Here is a 16,873-nt window from a genome sequence, read left to right on the forward strand (position 1 = left end):
GAGGCAGCCAGAGCTACTATAAATAAGTATAATAATAGTTAGAGTCGTTACCATTAGCGTGGATGTTCTGAGGGTTGACTATGTGCCCACCACTGTTCTAAGCACTGTACGTTATTAACTTATCAGATAGTCATAAAAATGCCATCAGTAGGCACCGGCTGCATTGAATTGTGATCCCCCCAATTTTAAATTCTAAATGGAAATAGGGTCTTTACAAAGGTAACTGAGTTAAAAGGAGGTCCTTAGTGTGGGCTCTAATCCAATATAACTGATGACCTTACCAAAAGGGGAAAATGGGACAGACACAGGTAGAGGTTTCACACCCTGGAAACACAAGGAGGAGATTACCACCTACAAGCCATCGACAAGCCAAGGAAAGAGGCCTGGACTAGATCCTTCCTCGTGACCCTCAAAGGAAACCAAGTCTGCTGACACCTTGATTGGGGGCTTCTAGCCTCCAGAACTGTGAGACCATTCATTTCTGCTGTACGAAGCCAACCAATTTGTGAAAGTGTCTGCTGGTCCTGAAGGTTGACCTTGGGTCAAAATAGATAACTGCCACGTCCAGGGGTGGCCAGCAGGGCGCTGGTCCCCTGGCGCAGCCCCGGATGGAGCATGTAAAGAGCAGGACACCCCGTTTACTACAGAGGCATCACGAACGCAGCTTCCTCACGTGGGTAAGCGACGCAGCCGCTCAGCCCAATCAAACACGCTATTTAATACTCTGCGCCTTCAAAGAGATCTATTTCAATGAGTCACTCTAAATACTTGCTACCTGAAAATGTTAATGTTCTCTTCTCAGCCCCCGTCTTGTGGATTTTCCATCTCATTTAACTGGAAATAAAGCTCAAGTATGATGTGGTCCACGGCAGATAATAATAGCTCAGAAAAGCCGAATACACAGCATGAGAAATTCCATCCCAGACTTGGCAATGAATAGGAGGGGGCTAACTGTTAAACAAGGGAGAGTCACGTCACTCAGGCTTTGCTGTATTAATCCAGGATAGTCTCAGACTTCAGGACTGCAGTTACTTTTAACAAAACAAACACAAAAGAACTTGCAGAATTTTATTTTTCTTTCTCCTCTCACCTCTCGTCATGGGGCCTCTGTCTCTCCAACTCACACACACACACACACACACACACACACACGCAAAAGCACGGCTAATAATACCCTTATTTGTATATCTTGTTTGCTTTTATTGTTTCAGGGGCATTTCAAATAAGAATAATGTAGCCAGTATTTTCTGAATGCTTACCATGATATCACTGTGCTAAGCACATTACATACTTGATCTCATCTACTCCTCCCTCCGGTAACTCTGTCAAGCAGATATTATCATTCTCTCCACTTCACAAGGAAGGAAACGGAGGCGAAGTTCAACCCCTGGCTCCTGGCCACACAGCTAACAAATGACAGAACCAGGATGGGAACCCAGTCTTTGCAGGCGTCCAGAGCCCTGGCCATTCCACGGAGCTCCGCGCCAGCTTGCGTGTGCCTTCTGACCAAGAAAGGATGCAACTCAAAAGAAGAGGCTTTCCTCGCTGGACTGTGCAGTGACCCTTTCTCTAGGGCGGGGGAGACGCTGGACCACATCATCTTTTCAAGTGGCTCCCAACTCACAAGCCTCCAGCTCTCAATTAGCCCCGGGTCTGGAATCACACCCACGAGGTTGCAGTTTAAGGGAAAACAGCCCTGTCATCCACCTAGATGCTTTCTGGGACAGGAAGCTTCATGAGAACTGCGAAAATACAAGGGGAAAATAAAGTGGGGCTTGCCAACCCCCTCCATCCGGGTCCTGCCCACAATGCCTCCACCGCTGGGAGCAGTTTCCCACCTGAAGGCCGGAAGACGCAGCTTTATAATGTGAATCTAAAGGAGCCAGTGGGGAAAGGGGGACGGAAAAAGACACCTGCACCTTCTCACCACAGGACAAATTTTAATATGCTTTCTTCATCATTTTCAATAACAGATCATAGCAACCGAAGTTACTTTTAAGTGATTGAGTGCTTTACCTTTTAGGGCCCCAATGACTGAACTAAGAGTACTAAAAACTACGGAAACATTTCCACTTGCCATCCTTCACTCTGGCCTACAGCATGACCCATGTATGAGATGGAAAACAAGTGCTTTCATCCCATATCTGAGATCAAAATTGTGAGTCTTCACTTCTAAGTCCAAGCGGTACCAGTTCTCCGCATCCCGGCTGAGTGAATGGAGGATGCCCATTTTGTGGAGAGGAAGACTCAGAGAGAGTAACCATCGATGCCATTGCTAAGCCACACTGTGAAGGAGGCCATGGTCATGGTGACGATGAGACCAGAACAGACAGGGACCCTCATTCCATCAGGGAGCAATCAGAGAGCATCCTTGGATTTGAAAACAACAGCTCAAACGTAATTAAGAAATTTAGACTGGCATGAATATGTAATGTACACATTTCTTTGCAGATGCCTTTTTTCTCTGACAGGCTGGTGCCAACTTTCATTTGGAAGAAATCCATTTTCATACAAAGGTAACCGAGAGTGACAGGACATAGGAAACCTACCTCATTTATCTTCTATGAACTTAAAAAAAAAAAAAATCAGTTAATTGCTTTTCTAGGAAGCTATTTTATGAAATCACAGTGCTTCATCTTTCTGCTCTTTATTCGTGGTATAAATGGTGATTTTAAAATGCCCATCATGAAAATGCTATGAGTAATCAATACATCTTAAACAATATAATGACTTCTTTTAACAAACAGATTTTTGATCAACCAAAAACGGTCACTGTGTTCTTGTGGATGAATTATCAACCCCTACGAAAACGCCTAACATACAGTCTATTAATTGATATTCAAACGCAGGTGCCTCTTTCCCCTTCACTGACTAACCTACAGGGAGGGGCGGCAGTCACTGGGTTCCTTCCTTCCCTGGCTTTGCAAATGCTACTTTTCCCAGCTCTTCAAGCGCTCTGCAAGAGCAGTTTTAAGTCACTGCCATTTATTAAATTAATAGCAAACAGGAACTAAAACGTGTATCTTTTAGAATGCCACTGCTGAAGCTGTAATGTGCCAAACGCACTGATTTCATGGCTGACACCCATATTTTATCTCCACAGCGCTGCGTTATTAGGCGCTTTTTTATAGCATTATCCCATTTCTGCCTTGCCTGTAGCACCTGGCATATAAATACGTATTTTTTATTTCTAACAAATTCGAGACTCATATAAAGCACACTTTTCCAATCTAAAATTATCATTTTAGATAATTTCTTATCCTATTTCAAATAACAATGTCTTACTAGTCCATGAGCCAAAGACAGGCACTGTGAAATTAATGATGCATAAGTTTCAGGGGCTCTGGAACCAAGGTTCCTCCAAGGTCCCAAGAGGGACCCTAAAAATGTGTTTATATATGTTTTTGTAAATATTTCAAGTTTGGGGACTTCCCTGGTGGCGCAGTGGTTAAGAATCCGCCTGCCAATGCAGGGGACACGGGTTCGAGTCCAGGAAGATCCCACATGCCACGGAGCAACTAAGCCCGTGCGCCACAACTACTGAGCCTGTGCTCTAGAGCCCGTGAGCCGCAACTACTGAGCCCATGTGCCACAACTACTGAAGCCCATGCGCCTAGAGCCTATGCTCTGCAACAAGAGAAGCCACCGCAGTGAGAAGCCCGTGCAATGCAAAGCCCCTGCTCGCCGCAACTAGAGAAAGCCCGCGCGCGGCAACGAGGACCCAACGCAGCCGAAAGTAAATAAATTTACACATATTAAAAAATATATATTTCAAGTGTAAAATATTTCCATATTCTTTTTTCCTAAACAGGACCCCCAAGACAGTATAAATGTTGGGTCCCACAACCTATATCTGCCCCTCTAGGTTAACAGTGAATTATATGCTACACGTTAAGGACAAGATATTAATCGTGTGTGTATGAGACAAAAAATAACTCACTTCAACTGGAAATAAGATTCAGTGTGCCCTGCCCTGGAACGTTCTAGAATGCCTGCTTCAGCCATTCCTTAAGGCCCCTGTCTCCTACCTAACAGGAGTCACCCTTCCAAGTGGCGGGCCAGGGAAGGCTCACTTAATGAGGGGTGACGTCAGGAATGAAAGACTCAGCTACAAAAACAAAATTATGTTTTTCATTAACACAAAACTGAGCTGGGCAGAGCCAGCCAAGAGGCAGGTGGATCAGTTAAGGAATTCCTTCGAGGGCCTTCACTTCCACATCAAATTGCACTGAATTTCTCTACACTAATCACCTATTATTGAAGATGAAAGAATGATAACAAATGATTCGCCACAGCAGCTGACAGACTGCACGGTGTCCGAAAGAATGAAGGATTTACCAAGTGCACAATCAAATTCTCAATTTAAAAAAATAGCATAGACTCTTTCTCTACTATAAGGACTATGAAAGGTGAGGGAATTTTCTTAGGCCTAGAAGCCCAATTTTAAATTTTGTCTGGACTGTGAGAGAAACTGCAAATTAAAAGTGAAGTGCTGGAGTCTAATTTATTCAATTCACGTAAATTTCTTGGAGGCAGAGATCACATCTTAAATTCTTTTTTTTAATTCCTCACACCACATTACACCTAGCCATTGATTTGATTTTCTTATGAGGAACATCCCTATCCAGTGTCATACAGCTATATTTTCACTTCCCTTGTCTTCATGTTACTTTTACCCAATGCTTCCTTTTAGCCTCCAAATTCTTCACACTGTCTTAAGTCTTGCTTTCCAGCTAACATCCTGAAAAAGCGTAGTCAAGTAATGTAAGTTCCCTTCAGGTCATCTCCTCTGTCAATTTTCCTAAAACACACATTCCCTCTCTCAGTGGAAATCAATGTCAGTACTAATGAAAGGACATTTTCATAGAGGTGGTATCTGTTTTAAAAATATATAGGCATTAAAATTTTTTTAAACGGTTTGCCACACTGTTTTAAACCCTCCAAAAAATAAAAGCAAATATTCCTTCAAATCCAATTAGTTGTTAAAATTCTTCCATTTCTATTATGATTGTGGCTTTATAGAAACGTCCTATAAATACTGAATGATACATCTGCAAAAGGTTATTTCTTAGTCCCTTGGGTACTGTAAAGAAACCAACCAACCAAACAACAAACCCTTTGAGTCTGAAGGCTAGGAAGCGTTACTTTCAAACTTCCAGGTAGCCCCCTGTTGCCCACTGAGAAAGAGTCATATTGTTATTATAATTGTGGACTGTTTGAACACACAAGATTTAAAAGATTCAAATTACCATAGTGTCCATAATATGAAAAGCTTTTGGCTAAAATAATGACTGTATACCCTCCCCCACCAAAAAAAAAAAAAAAAAAAAACCAAAACACCACCACCCCCCCACCGACTATAACTTTGTTCCACAAACAACACTTCTTCTTACTTCTTTTCTATCAATGTATGATTGGCCTCTTTGAAATATACCTCGTATTGATAGAATGTTAGGGGAGTTCAATGTCATGGAGGGAAATGAAACACTTCCTGTATAAAAGCTCTCATTTCTCTCAGCGGGACCCTCTATCTCACAGAAAAAGTTCCCTCTTGCTGTGATTACCCAACACCTGAACAGGGTGTCATTCCCAATCGGGGGTCCTGAAAGGGCATCCTGGACGTGTCCACGTGATCAAGGACATACCCAAAAGCCTGATGAAACTGTAGAGTCATCCACATAAGGCTGCCCTGGTTGTCAAAAACAGGCTTTCCACCAGAGTTTCATCAACTCATCAGGTTCCAAAGTAAATACATTGTTACCTAATAAACTTGGAGTTTCTTTGGTACATGAAAATCATTTTAACAAGGAATCACTGGGGATTAAAATTATAAAGGGAATCCTGGTGGTGAGTCGCCTCTGTTCAAAAATGAGTCATGCTTTATTGGCTGGTACAGGCTCTTTGATGAGGAAAACAAAAATCAAAGCGCTTGACAACTTCAGTTCTGAAAGAGGGTAACTACGTGTGTTTCCCACAAACTTTTAAAAACATAAATGCTTGCAGAACTTACGTTGTGCTTCCATTAATTCCTAATTAACACTTTTTGGGATCCATCGTAAATGAATAATCAAAAGAAGTTACTGGTATACATGTCACTTAATTTCCTCATGAGAGCCTGTGTAAACATCTCAGAGTAATAAACGTGTCTTCTCTAAGGGGAATACATTGACCTCCCGATGGGTGCCGGGCGCTTTCTGAGATGAGAGCTCAGAAATGGGTAAAGCTCAGCCTTGCCGGACAGGCAATGAGAAATGTCAAATCATTTGTTTCGTTTGGTTACTAGATCAAATTAAGATACAAAGAATATTCTGGCCACACTGTTATTCCATCTTTAGAAAAGAATATATCAAAAAAAAAAAAGGTGAACAGTTCCTAAGTACAATGTTCTGGAGCTCACGTTGTATTTTAGTTGGTATACCATATCACAGCAAAACAAAACAAAACAAAAACGTGCAGTCATATTTTTTCTTCACATGTTCCGGACAACTGTCATCAATTTGGAATAGAGTACGAGATGTGCTTTTCTCAAACAAAACCTCATTTTCCATCCAGATGTACTGTTCAAGTGACCGCAGCCTCTTTGCTACCTCTGTGATTGTGATTTACTTGTTTTGAAGTCTAACAGTCCTTACATCCATCCTATGTATTTTGTAATGCAGTGAAAAAACACTTTAGAATAAACTCAAAATGTAAACCAGAAGATTCTGAACTAAAATATTTCACTCTCTTCATATAACCTAAGATCATTTTTTCTAGGACAAGGAGAATTCTCACTTGATTAACAACAACCAACTTGGATCTCAAATATTTTAATATGGATGGGACACCTGAAACATTTGAATAATCACCATATTCAATATTGAATCATTTAACAATTACGTTAAAACTCATGAGGAGGTCTACCCTTGTGATGCTTGTCCTGGAACATTTCAAAACTGACAAAAACGCTGAATTTCTGAACTCTTTTACCCAGAAATCAACCTCTTTACGTACTAAAAGCTTGGACATACTTTTTATTCCAGGGTATAAAATCTCTGACAACACTGGCTCGTGCGCACACACACACAAAATTCCCTTGAACTATACGGACGGAGGCATTCCTTCCTGAACTAACACGGACACACCACAACAGCATTTGTTGGTACTTAAAAATACTCTGATGATAATCACTTTGAGATTTTAAGAAATCATTACGGATGTGTACATCCTTCCACACTGACGGCTACAAATCCCACATGACATCAGTCACACGCTGAAATGAAGACACACGGGAGTGGAATTCACACCTAGTCAGCTCGCCCCTTGGAACCACTCGGAAGCGGTAAGTGGTGCTGAGGAAAGACTCACCTCTCCTTGCTTGGGGATGCTGAACTTGGCGAGCTTGGCCTTGGTTCTGGCGGGCTCCGGCTTGGCGGCTGAGGCTCCCCTGTAGGACGCGCAGTGCACGCTGGTCTCCGTGGACGACTTCAGCTTCGGAGATTCGTTGGGAGCCTGGTCCTGGCCATCCATCGGCCGCACGTAGGCAGTCGGCTTCTGCTGGACGAGGCTAGGCTTTGAAGCCAGGGATGGAGGAAAGTTCTGAACACAGTGGCCACTGCCGCTGTGCTTGGCTCCCATAGCAGGTGGCCTGTCCTGGGTCTGAAGACCCACCTCGACGTTGCACACCTGTTTGGTCCGCGGCTGCTGTCTGCCAACACCATCTCCGAGCAAGGTCCTGAGAGAGCCCTGTTGTGCTGATTTGGAAGAAGAAGAAGAAGAGGCAGATGAGGATGAGGGGCTCAAGACACAGGGGTTAGGGTTTTTATTATGGTTCTCTGGGTGAGCAGGTCTGTTCAAATCAAGCGTCCTGTGTCTGTGCTTACTTGCTCTCTGTTGGCCATCGGACGGTGGGTGCCCGGCCTTCTGCCAGCCCACGGTGCCCCTCTTACTCTGCTGCCCAGGGACCACTGCTGGGGCGGAGGATGTGGTGCTGCAGACGGATGCAGGCTGGGTCTGGGCTCTCGAATCTGCAACAAAATGCTCATCAATCTTGTTCACGGGAGCCTGAGGAACCCCAGGTTTGGGAACGCCAACGAGATGACTCTGATTCGATCTATCCGTTAAAAAGTCTTTCATTTCATCGTAATTGCCTAAAGTGTTCTGGAGCCGGTTGGAGAGCTCATCCCCCTTGTTCGTCTGGAAAAAGAAGAACATAACATCCATGCTCCTGTTACAGACAATGGAAACACGGGAAATGATGGAGAGGCGCCTTTACTGCTAGAAGAGCCAGGGTTGCCACATTCAGAATGGGAGCTCAGAGATTCCATCAAAACGGTCAGCGTCTCTGAAGACGTCTGTCAACACTCTGTATCTCACTAGGACTGGACCGCAGCTAATGGCCTCAGAGGGCATGAACGAAGCATCTCTCCTTGGTACCGTGCCACAGCCAAGGAAACCAGGAAAGTTACGACTGCAACTTCACAACCTGGTCTGGATTAAGTCTTTCCAGGACTAGATTTTCTTTCCTTTTTCTTTTTTCATCCCACTGCAAGCTTTCCTTGAAAATTCAGATTTGGCTCAAATTATTTTGCTTCCAACTTCTAAATATACAATTATTCTTGTTAGAAACCCAGCGGGACAGGCAAAAGGGATCAGAGAGAAGCTTACAACGAGTGCGGGGTTCAGTCTGCAGGAAGCCCTCAGCCTGAACCATCCCCAGTTCCAAGCAGCCTGAAATAGGAATGAAATCTGGGGAGCTACTTCATTTTGCAAGCGAAGGTATATTTCTGGCCTTTGATATAAATGAGAAACAATCCAACATTCCCTTTCTTATAAGCCCTGTCAAGTACCCTGCTCCTAGCACGATCTGTGGGTGACAAATACGTAACCCAACCTCTTTTTAGTGTCTCTTTCCTAATAGCTAAGAAAACACAACAAATGGCATTGACTTTGCAAACTGATGCAGAGATGAAACCAATTACTGATAAAAGTCATAGCATGCAGATCTCCATCTTAAACGAAAGTTATATTTCATTGAGGGACCAGCCAGTAAAGACATGTGAAAGAGGCACCAAAATTTGTGGGGGAAGACCCCATCCTCAGGGGCTGAGCTGTCTGAAGTTTGGTTGGCCAACTCCTGTAGTCAAGACGGCCAACGGGGTTAGAGGGAGGGATGAGGGGTGGAGATGAACAAGTGAAAACCATCTACCTTGTAGGGTTCACTAAAGAGGGAGTAACTTGAATTAAACGCGCCATCATCCTGCTGAGTTTCCTGATTTCTTCTTTCTCGTTCTTTCCTCCGTAACACGTTTCTATCTGGTTCATAGACACTGCATCAGGGAGAGAGAAGAGAGAACAACCACACACGAAAAAGTTAAAGGTAATGCTCAATACAATATTCACCTGAATGCAGAGGTCTGATTCACGGGCAAATGGCAATGGTAACGGGAACACGGATCAGATGAAAGCCAGTCTAATCAAGCAGTATGACTCGGGTGTCCGAGAATTCCATTCTTTGGGAGGAAAAAAAAAATCCTTAGGACAAGCTGCAACCAGTACTAGACCTCTCTGCCTGATGTGTGAAAGAGGAAATATCTAAGCAACTTTGACAGGAGAAGACTGAAAATAATCTTCAAGCAGAAGGTAATTACAGAGATGTGTAAATAGAAATTATGAGTGTATTTCCTCTTATGACATGGCCCCAGAGTGTTATATGGAAACGCTCCTACTCTTTTCTTTCTTTCTTTCTTTTTTTTTTTTTTGCATGGCTGTGCTTCTGTAGTGATTCTTTCATTAATTAGGTCCCAAAAGAGCTGTTAAAACTCCATGCTGCAGTGGTTTTCACTGTTACGAGCCTTCTTCTGATCTCTGCTAATCAGTCAAGTTGTCAAACTCCTACTGAATCCATTCTTCCTTCTGATATATTTCACACGATCACTCTTCCTCACTATGAAAAATGCGCTAAGAGGAAGGGGTGTAGGCAACAGAGAGAGAGGATGGAAATTGAAACATGGTTATGTCATCAAGGAACTCAGCCTGTTTGTGCAAGAAAATTAATACCTATTCTCCCAAGAGATAATTACAAAGTGACCAGAAACCAAATAACTAGAAGGACTTAAGGAAAAAACAGTGTTCCTTCCTCCTAGTAAGGAAAAAACTAAAAGGCCAATTCAACTAATAATAAGGAAGTGACTTAAGTGACCGAAGGAAATAGACTTGTCTTTTCAACTCAGTGGACAGAGAAATCTGGCCCCAGTGTAGACAACGGAACTGACACTACCCCTTGTAAGGAACTGCCATGTCCTCCAAATGAGCAGCTGTGTGCACTTCAAGCAGACCCATTTGGTTTAAGCGACCTTGTCATCGCTTTGCTTAGAGTTCAAGCTTGATCTAGTGGACAGAGGCTGGAGCTGGGAGCCAGGACAGCCACGTCCTGACTGTGGTCCTGCCATAACCAGTGATATGATGACAAAACGCCATGCAATCTCTCTGCAGCCCAACGTCTTCATGGTGTTGTCACGAGGTTTAAATGCGAAGGAAATCTACGAAAGGGCTTTGGCATAGCTTCAGGTGCCCCAAATCCAATGCACTGCTATTAAATGTTGCTGATAAGAAGAAAATCTGCAGGTTCAAAGAAACTTAAAAAAATAGTGAGGTTTGGGGTTTTGTTTTGTTATGTTTCAGCTAAATTGCTATCTTGAGTAAAAGAGCATACTTGTGTCATGTTGCTGTAGAGGACACAAATAAAATGATCATAAAATAAATATTGCTTATCTTCCCAGCTCTGCCCGTGTGGCCAGGGTATATTTTAAATTCACTGTCTAAGGGGTGATGCTTCTGTCAAGACTGTGAGAGCACCTAAGGCATTTCATTTAAATTTCAGATCAGGGAAGGTTAAAATACCCAGAACATGTAGCCTATTAGCATTTTAATTCAGCCTCAGTACATTACCCAAAGTTACTCGATTTGGAAGTCCAAGCAGTGACCTTCATGGAAAGGGAGGCTGCAGCCCCAGCCTCCCAACGGCGAGGCTCACCGCTCCAACCCCACAGTCACTGGAAAGTCTCCGGGGTGGCCGTGGTGACAGTGACGGGCATAAGGGAGGCACGAGATGGGAATGACACTCCATCACAGAACCAGGCTTCAGATTCACAGGAAGGGGCACGACTGTCCTGCCCTGCTTGCAGGGCAATATGCTTCTGCAATATGAAACCCCAGCTTTCATGAACATTCCATGGATTTCAAATGGAGACCGTTCTGAGGATACACAACTCATGCTGTGGATGGGCATGAAGTGGGCTGCAGCCAGGAGAGGCACTGCAGGTTTTCTAGGAACTGGCTTGATTTCTGGACCCAAAGCAGTATTTGCAACCAGAAACACAAGCTCGCACTGCATGCATCGTACTTCTCCTCTCCGATAGGTACAGCGGTTTGTGAAGCACCTACTGTGTGCAACTCCATGCACAGAGACTCCCCCAGACATGCTTGCTGTCCTCAGCCAGGTCAAGCCAACCAAACACACAAGACTGGTGTGATGCATGAAGTGGCCTGATGTAACATGGAGCAGGTGGTCATTTAGGATGATTTCCAGGCTTCTGAGAAGCCCCCATACCCAATAGAATACCTCCTGCATCTGCTGGCTGACGACTGAAATTCCACAACTAGAGAGTCACTCCTCTGGTTTAAGATGTCTTCACCCCTGTAAGAAATGTAGACACCACAAGAAGGGAAAACACTTTACACCTGATCAGCCCTCAGCACCTTAGTGTGCACAAGTTTGTCAGCTTTTTCCCAAAGGCCAGGGAGAAAGGGCATAAGACATCAGGGTCCAAAGGGCACAGGACGTGTGAAGAGAAGGTCAGGAACAATGCAGAGTGTAGCAATGAAGATACATTTGGAAACCCTACCGATTTTGCAACGTGACTTGGATGTTTAAGACAGAGGCATTAGGACACAAGCCCAAATCAATGAGGCAGGTATCCGACTCACTGCATTTCCAAGGTCAACGATCCCTTCCAAATATGGAGAAGACGGAGGTGAGGGGGAAGCACTCCTTAAGTAAACCTGCCTCATTTCCCAACCCCTTTAAGCTGGAAGATAACCAAAAGCACTCCCAGATGCAAACCACCGCTGAGTAAAGTTCTCTAATGAGGTCCTGCTGGCATGCCCAGCCTATGGCCTCTGATACGAGGAGGACTGAACGCCCACAGGACCACCTCCACATAAGCTACTAACAGAAGCGCACTGGCCACCTTTCACAGGACCGCCACGATGCCTGTGCCACGCCGTGCCCTCCACACCATCAGCTGAAACCAGAATGACCGAAGATGACAACCCGTCCCCCTTCTCCGGAGGAGGGCAAAGGAAACCCTGCACCAGAGGCAAGACTTCTTGACTGCCTTTCCTCGGGTTTCTCAGCTCTGCCACTTCCACTGAGCACTCAGCGCCTCCTAACAGGAACCCACCCACTCATCCTGAACTAGAACCACAACCCCCTCCTTTCATGTCAGGCCCAGGAAGCTAAAATGTCATCTGCATAAAGCAAATGTCACTGGAAGAGAAAGCCTGGACTTGCCAGCCCTCATCTCTCCCTAAGCATCTGAACTTGTACCTCTTCTGACTCGTAAAGACAGTACCTTCTCAACAGTGAGTCCACCGTTCCACTGCCCGCAAGTGAGGCCTGGGCAGGCTGTAACAATCCTGGAGCACGCCTCTCTCTTGAAGTGTCACCATTAAAACTCAGCCCTCTTCCCTCTTCTGCCATCCCAGCAATATGAGGGCCAGGCCATTTGCTCTACAAGCAAAGGAACCTTCTCCCCTGACGTGCTGCACGTCAGGTCAGCCTCCCTGGGGACGGCTGCAGTAGAGAATTCCAATTCCTGGCATACTAATACATCCATTAAAGTCAGTAAGAGCCTCGTGTTGTGAGTTATGTTCCTTTGTTACTCACAGACGGCAAAATCTCTATCGTCTGTGAGGTGCTTCCTTCCTTCTGTGACAATTACAAGAGTCACACTCTTCGAATGGATGTCGCCAAATGTATTTACTTATTTTGCATTAGAGGCAGCCAACTGCTACGAGACTATTTATTATTTATTGCAGATGTATAACAGTCCCAGAAAATGTGATTCCACATTTCGAAACCGGAGATTCTGCCTTTTCGTAAAGAAGAAACAAATGGACTCTCGCTGGCTGCAGGCGCCATGGCCATTTTACTCGGGAAAGCTGAGCTGTGAGCAGCTTTTTTTTTTTTTTCTCTCTCAAAGGCGGGACAGCCACTTCCTCCCCCTGTCACAACGACAGTGCGGCCCGAAAGGACTGGCCAGAACCGTTACTGTGAACGAGTCTGGCGCTGGGGGAAGGGGGCACAGCAGTGCTTCAATGTTAAGATGTGTAAAAAAGACAAAAGAAACCTCAAATTGTTTTAAAGTGGGGGAAACACATCCAAGCACTTTAACTCCACTGCACCAGGTGAACTGATACAGCTCAGAAGTTTTCCTTTACACCAACTGTCAACGCCGGAATTTTGTATTCTGTTTTGTAAGGATTTAATAAAAGTCATAAAAACTAAACAAAAAAAAAGAAAAGAAAAGAAAAGGAGGAGCCTCCCCTGACCCCCTGTCCTCCTCGGGCTGTTGCTCTTTATGAGACACAGATTTCTGCAGAGCTGCTCTCCCTCCAATGCCTGGTTCTCTGAAACCCATGTGATCTGCGTTCACAGCAAGGTCCCCCTCCTCGCGAGGCTTCCATGGACACTCCTCACTGCCCAGCCCCCCACACGGCCAACACCGCCACCTCCACGAGCTCTCTCCCCGGGCTGTGGGGCTGCGAGCCTGTTTTCCTCCTGCCTCTCGGGCTACTCCCGAGTGTGCCTGCGTGTTTCTCTTCCTGCGCCGCCCCTGTAAAATGTGCTGTCACTCCAGGCTCTAGGCCTGGCCTCTTCCTGGGTGACGCTGTGCATTCCTTGCCTGCAGGTGCCGTTTTCACATTGATGACGCGTGAAGTATTTTGTAGGGCAGTGGCCAAAGCCAATTATGCTGGTTAAGGAGGAAAAGATATCCAAATATGATATTATCATCATTTCCAAAATCACATGATAACAGCATGGAACTAAATAACAGTAATACCTTTGAGCCTCAAGCCTTCTCCCTTCCACTGAGCTCACAACACTTCACATGTATGTCTCTTCGTTATCCTTACAATGTCCCTTGAAGAAAGACAAAGCTGGTAGATACTCCTGGGTTAACTTTTTTAAAGATCGAGGAACTTAGGATGAGAGTCTGATCATCCGACATCATGTGGAAAGAACAGCAATGTCCAAAGTATTTTCTTCAGGTCTATCCGGGAGACAGGACCTACCTAAGAGCCAGGAAGTGGCCACACTTCCTACACCCTAGTGCCTACAAGCCCAGCGTCCACCAGTTGTGAACGTGAGCCATGGCAAAGCTAAGCAAGGTGAGTGAAACCACGGGAAGTCCTCTCTCCTTCAGAAAGAAGTAAAAGAAGAATTCTGGATCAAAGGCTGGCCTCTTATTTTTATACTCCCAAAACAACGAAAAACAAAAATCGGTCTCTTTCCACAGCACCCATACGAAAAGGATATCCATGTACTACAGAATAGAGGAATGGAGGACGGGTGAGTGAATAAAGAAATTACAGAGTCTAGAGTAAGCCTGCCAGGGCTGACAGTGTCATCACTTTCACCGGATCCGACCCAGGCACCAGCCAACTCCAATCTGTGCCCAAGCTGCCCTCCTGGAGGGAAGGCACTGGAGTTGGCACAGCGGCCTCCGCGACTGAGCCCCAGATTTGACCCAGCAGACCCAATGGCCAGAGAGACTCTGCCCTCCTCCTTCCTGCACTGATCCACGTGCAGCCCGTTCACATCTGACCACTCGCTTCAAACAAACTGCATCTCCCATGACAAAGGCTTTCAGCCAACGGTATATGTGGTTCATTGCACCCCTTGACTAGACTCATCAAAGTGTTTCATCCTTAAGAAAACAAACCAAGAAAACAAACAAAAAACCCCATTACTCTACCTGCTGGTGTATCTCCAGGGTTGGGATCTAGGAAATGAGTGAATTCAAGGAGAAGAGAATGAGATGAACCTATTTACGGGGCAGGAATAGAGATGTAGATGTAGAGAATGGACGTGTGGACACAGCGGGGGAAGGGGAGGGTGGGATGAATCGGGAGGCTAGGATTGACATAGATATACTACCATGTGTACAGTAGCTAGCTAGTGGGAACCTGCTGTACAGCACAGGGAGCTCAGCTTGGTGCTCTGTGGTGACCTAGATGGGTGGAATGGGGGGGGGAAGGTCCAAGAGGGAGAGGATATATGTATACATATAGCTGACTCACTTCACTGTACAGCAGAAACTAACACAACACTGTAAAACAACTATACTCCAATGGAAAAAAAAAAAAAAAAGAGAGAGAGAATGAGAAACCTTTTACCTGTCTTCTGGATAAAGTTATCATGTTCTCCACATTGAAAAAATACTGTCCTCCTCCAATAGCAGAACTACAATTCACTTTAGTCCAAAAGCATTTCTGAATGCCTCCTGAATGCCCTTGTGTCAGATACTGGGAAGACCATTAGGGCTGCTACCAGCCTATCCTGCTGCTGAGAAGCTAGCAGTCTAGGGGACCAGGGGGAGGAGAGGAAGGGGCCCTTCTAAGCAGAGAATGTTAACATCCTGTGGTCCGGCATGCAGAAGGAGCCAGGATTGCGTCCTGCAAGAGAGCTGCTTTGAGCTGGGTCTTGAGAAAGGGGCAGGTGGAGGAGAGGGAAGGGAAGAGGGAGGACGCAGAAGTACAAGATACATAAATTACTATTAAGCGGCCTTTGAGAGTATTCGGAGGAGGTGACCTTTGTCCTCACCACACCATCTTCCTTCTTTAGCCACTTGAAATTCCACACTCAAAGTTTCATTTCTTTGGTTTGCTCCACTGCTAAACTACCTCGCCCTAAATAAGTTTACCTGATCCCTTCCTGAAAGCAGGCTCGGTTGGGAGTAAGTGAAGGACGGACGCAGGGGAGAATGAAAGGAGACTCCCAGACTCGCTCGCCCTTTCCTTGCAGTTTGCATCAGGGCTGGCCTCGATCAGCTGGACCACAGAGGAGACAGTCTTTTCAGTCCTGGGATGCGGACAGTCCTGGGATGCTGTGCTCACCCGCCCCCGGGGTGGGGGCTGAGGTCACAAGGGCCAACGGGAAGAAGAAGAGGCACCAAAGGAAGAGGGGAAGAATGTTCCAGAGACACGCTCCGCTCTTCAGAGCAGCGACCGTGTATAATTAAGGAAACGTAATCAAGCGCTCCAAAATGGTAACAACTGCTTTAAACTGAAAGGGTCAAACCAATTAACGTCTCTTGTTATTTTTAAAGCAAATACTAAAAGATCCGTAATCCCTCCTTAAATCAGGGAAAAGCAAGGTTGTTGAAGTTTACTTGCAAATTCCTTCCTTGGTCTGCAGTCAGAGCCAGTGGACTGGAGGGCAGAAAGGTGGTCAGGGAGTGAGCGGGTGATAGAGGCAAGTCAGGCTGAGAAGATGGGGCTGGAGACAGAGACTGGGAAGGAAGCAAGGATGCTCCCCACTGGGGTCCATCAAGGCCCTGAGCTGTTGTTGCTATGGTGCTGGTGACGATGGTGGTGACTGTGGTGAGGGTGACAGTGGTGCTGCTGGTGACTGATGGTGACGGCAGTGATGATGACGACTGTGGTCGTGGTGATGGTGGTGGTGGTGAGGCTGGTGGTTAAAGACCTGCTGGGGAGTGAGGACTGGCCAACAGCGCATACGACGAACCCTTAAATCCTAAAGAACATTACTAGGACCCTGCTCGCTTACACCAGGCTGTTCGCTGTGAGTCACTGCATTCCAGTTCCC

At 45.5% G+C, this 16,873-nt stretch overlaps 1 protein-coding gene across 2 annotated transcripts in view; it reads right to left on the reverse strand.

Moving 5' to 3' along the window:
* Positions 1 to 16,873, reverse strand: part of AFF3 (ALF transcription elongation factor 3) — a 558,275-nt gene that overhangs the window by 457,273 nt on the left and 84,129 nt on the right. The window contains exons 2-5 of one of the 2 annotated variants that reach the window (XM_082672923.1): positions 11,603 to 11,677; positions 9,188 to 9,308; positions 7,863 to 8,175; positions 7,348 to 7,733 (exon numbers count right to left, since the gene is read on the reverse strand). In XM_082672923.1, coding sequence (XP_082529049.1) covers positions 7,348 to 7,733; positions 7,863 to 8,175; positions 9,188 to 9,308; positions 11,603 to 11,677 — 895 coding nt within the window. The remainder of the gene's footprint in view (positions 1 to 7,347; positions 7,734 to 7,862; positions 8,176 to 9,187; positions 9,309 to 11,602; positions 11,678 to 16,873) is intronic. The other variant, XM_082672922.1, reaches the window with a different exon arrangement.

The sequence above is a fragment of the Grampus griseus genome, assembly GCF_964374135.1.
Source record: "Grampus griseus genome assembly, chromosome: 15".
NCBI classification, from domain to species: domain Eukaryota; kingdom Metazoa; phylum Chordata; class Mammalia; order Artiodactyla; family Delphinidae; genus Grampus; species Grampus griseus.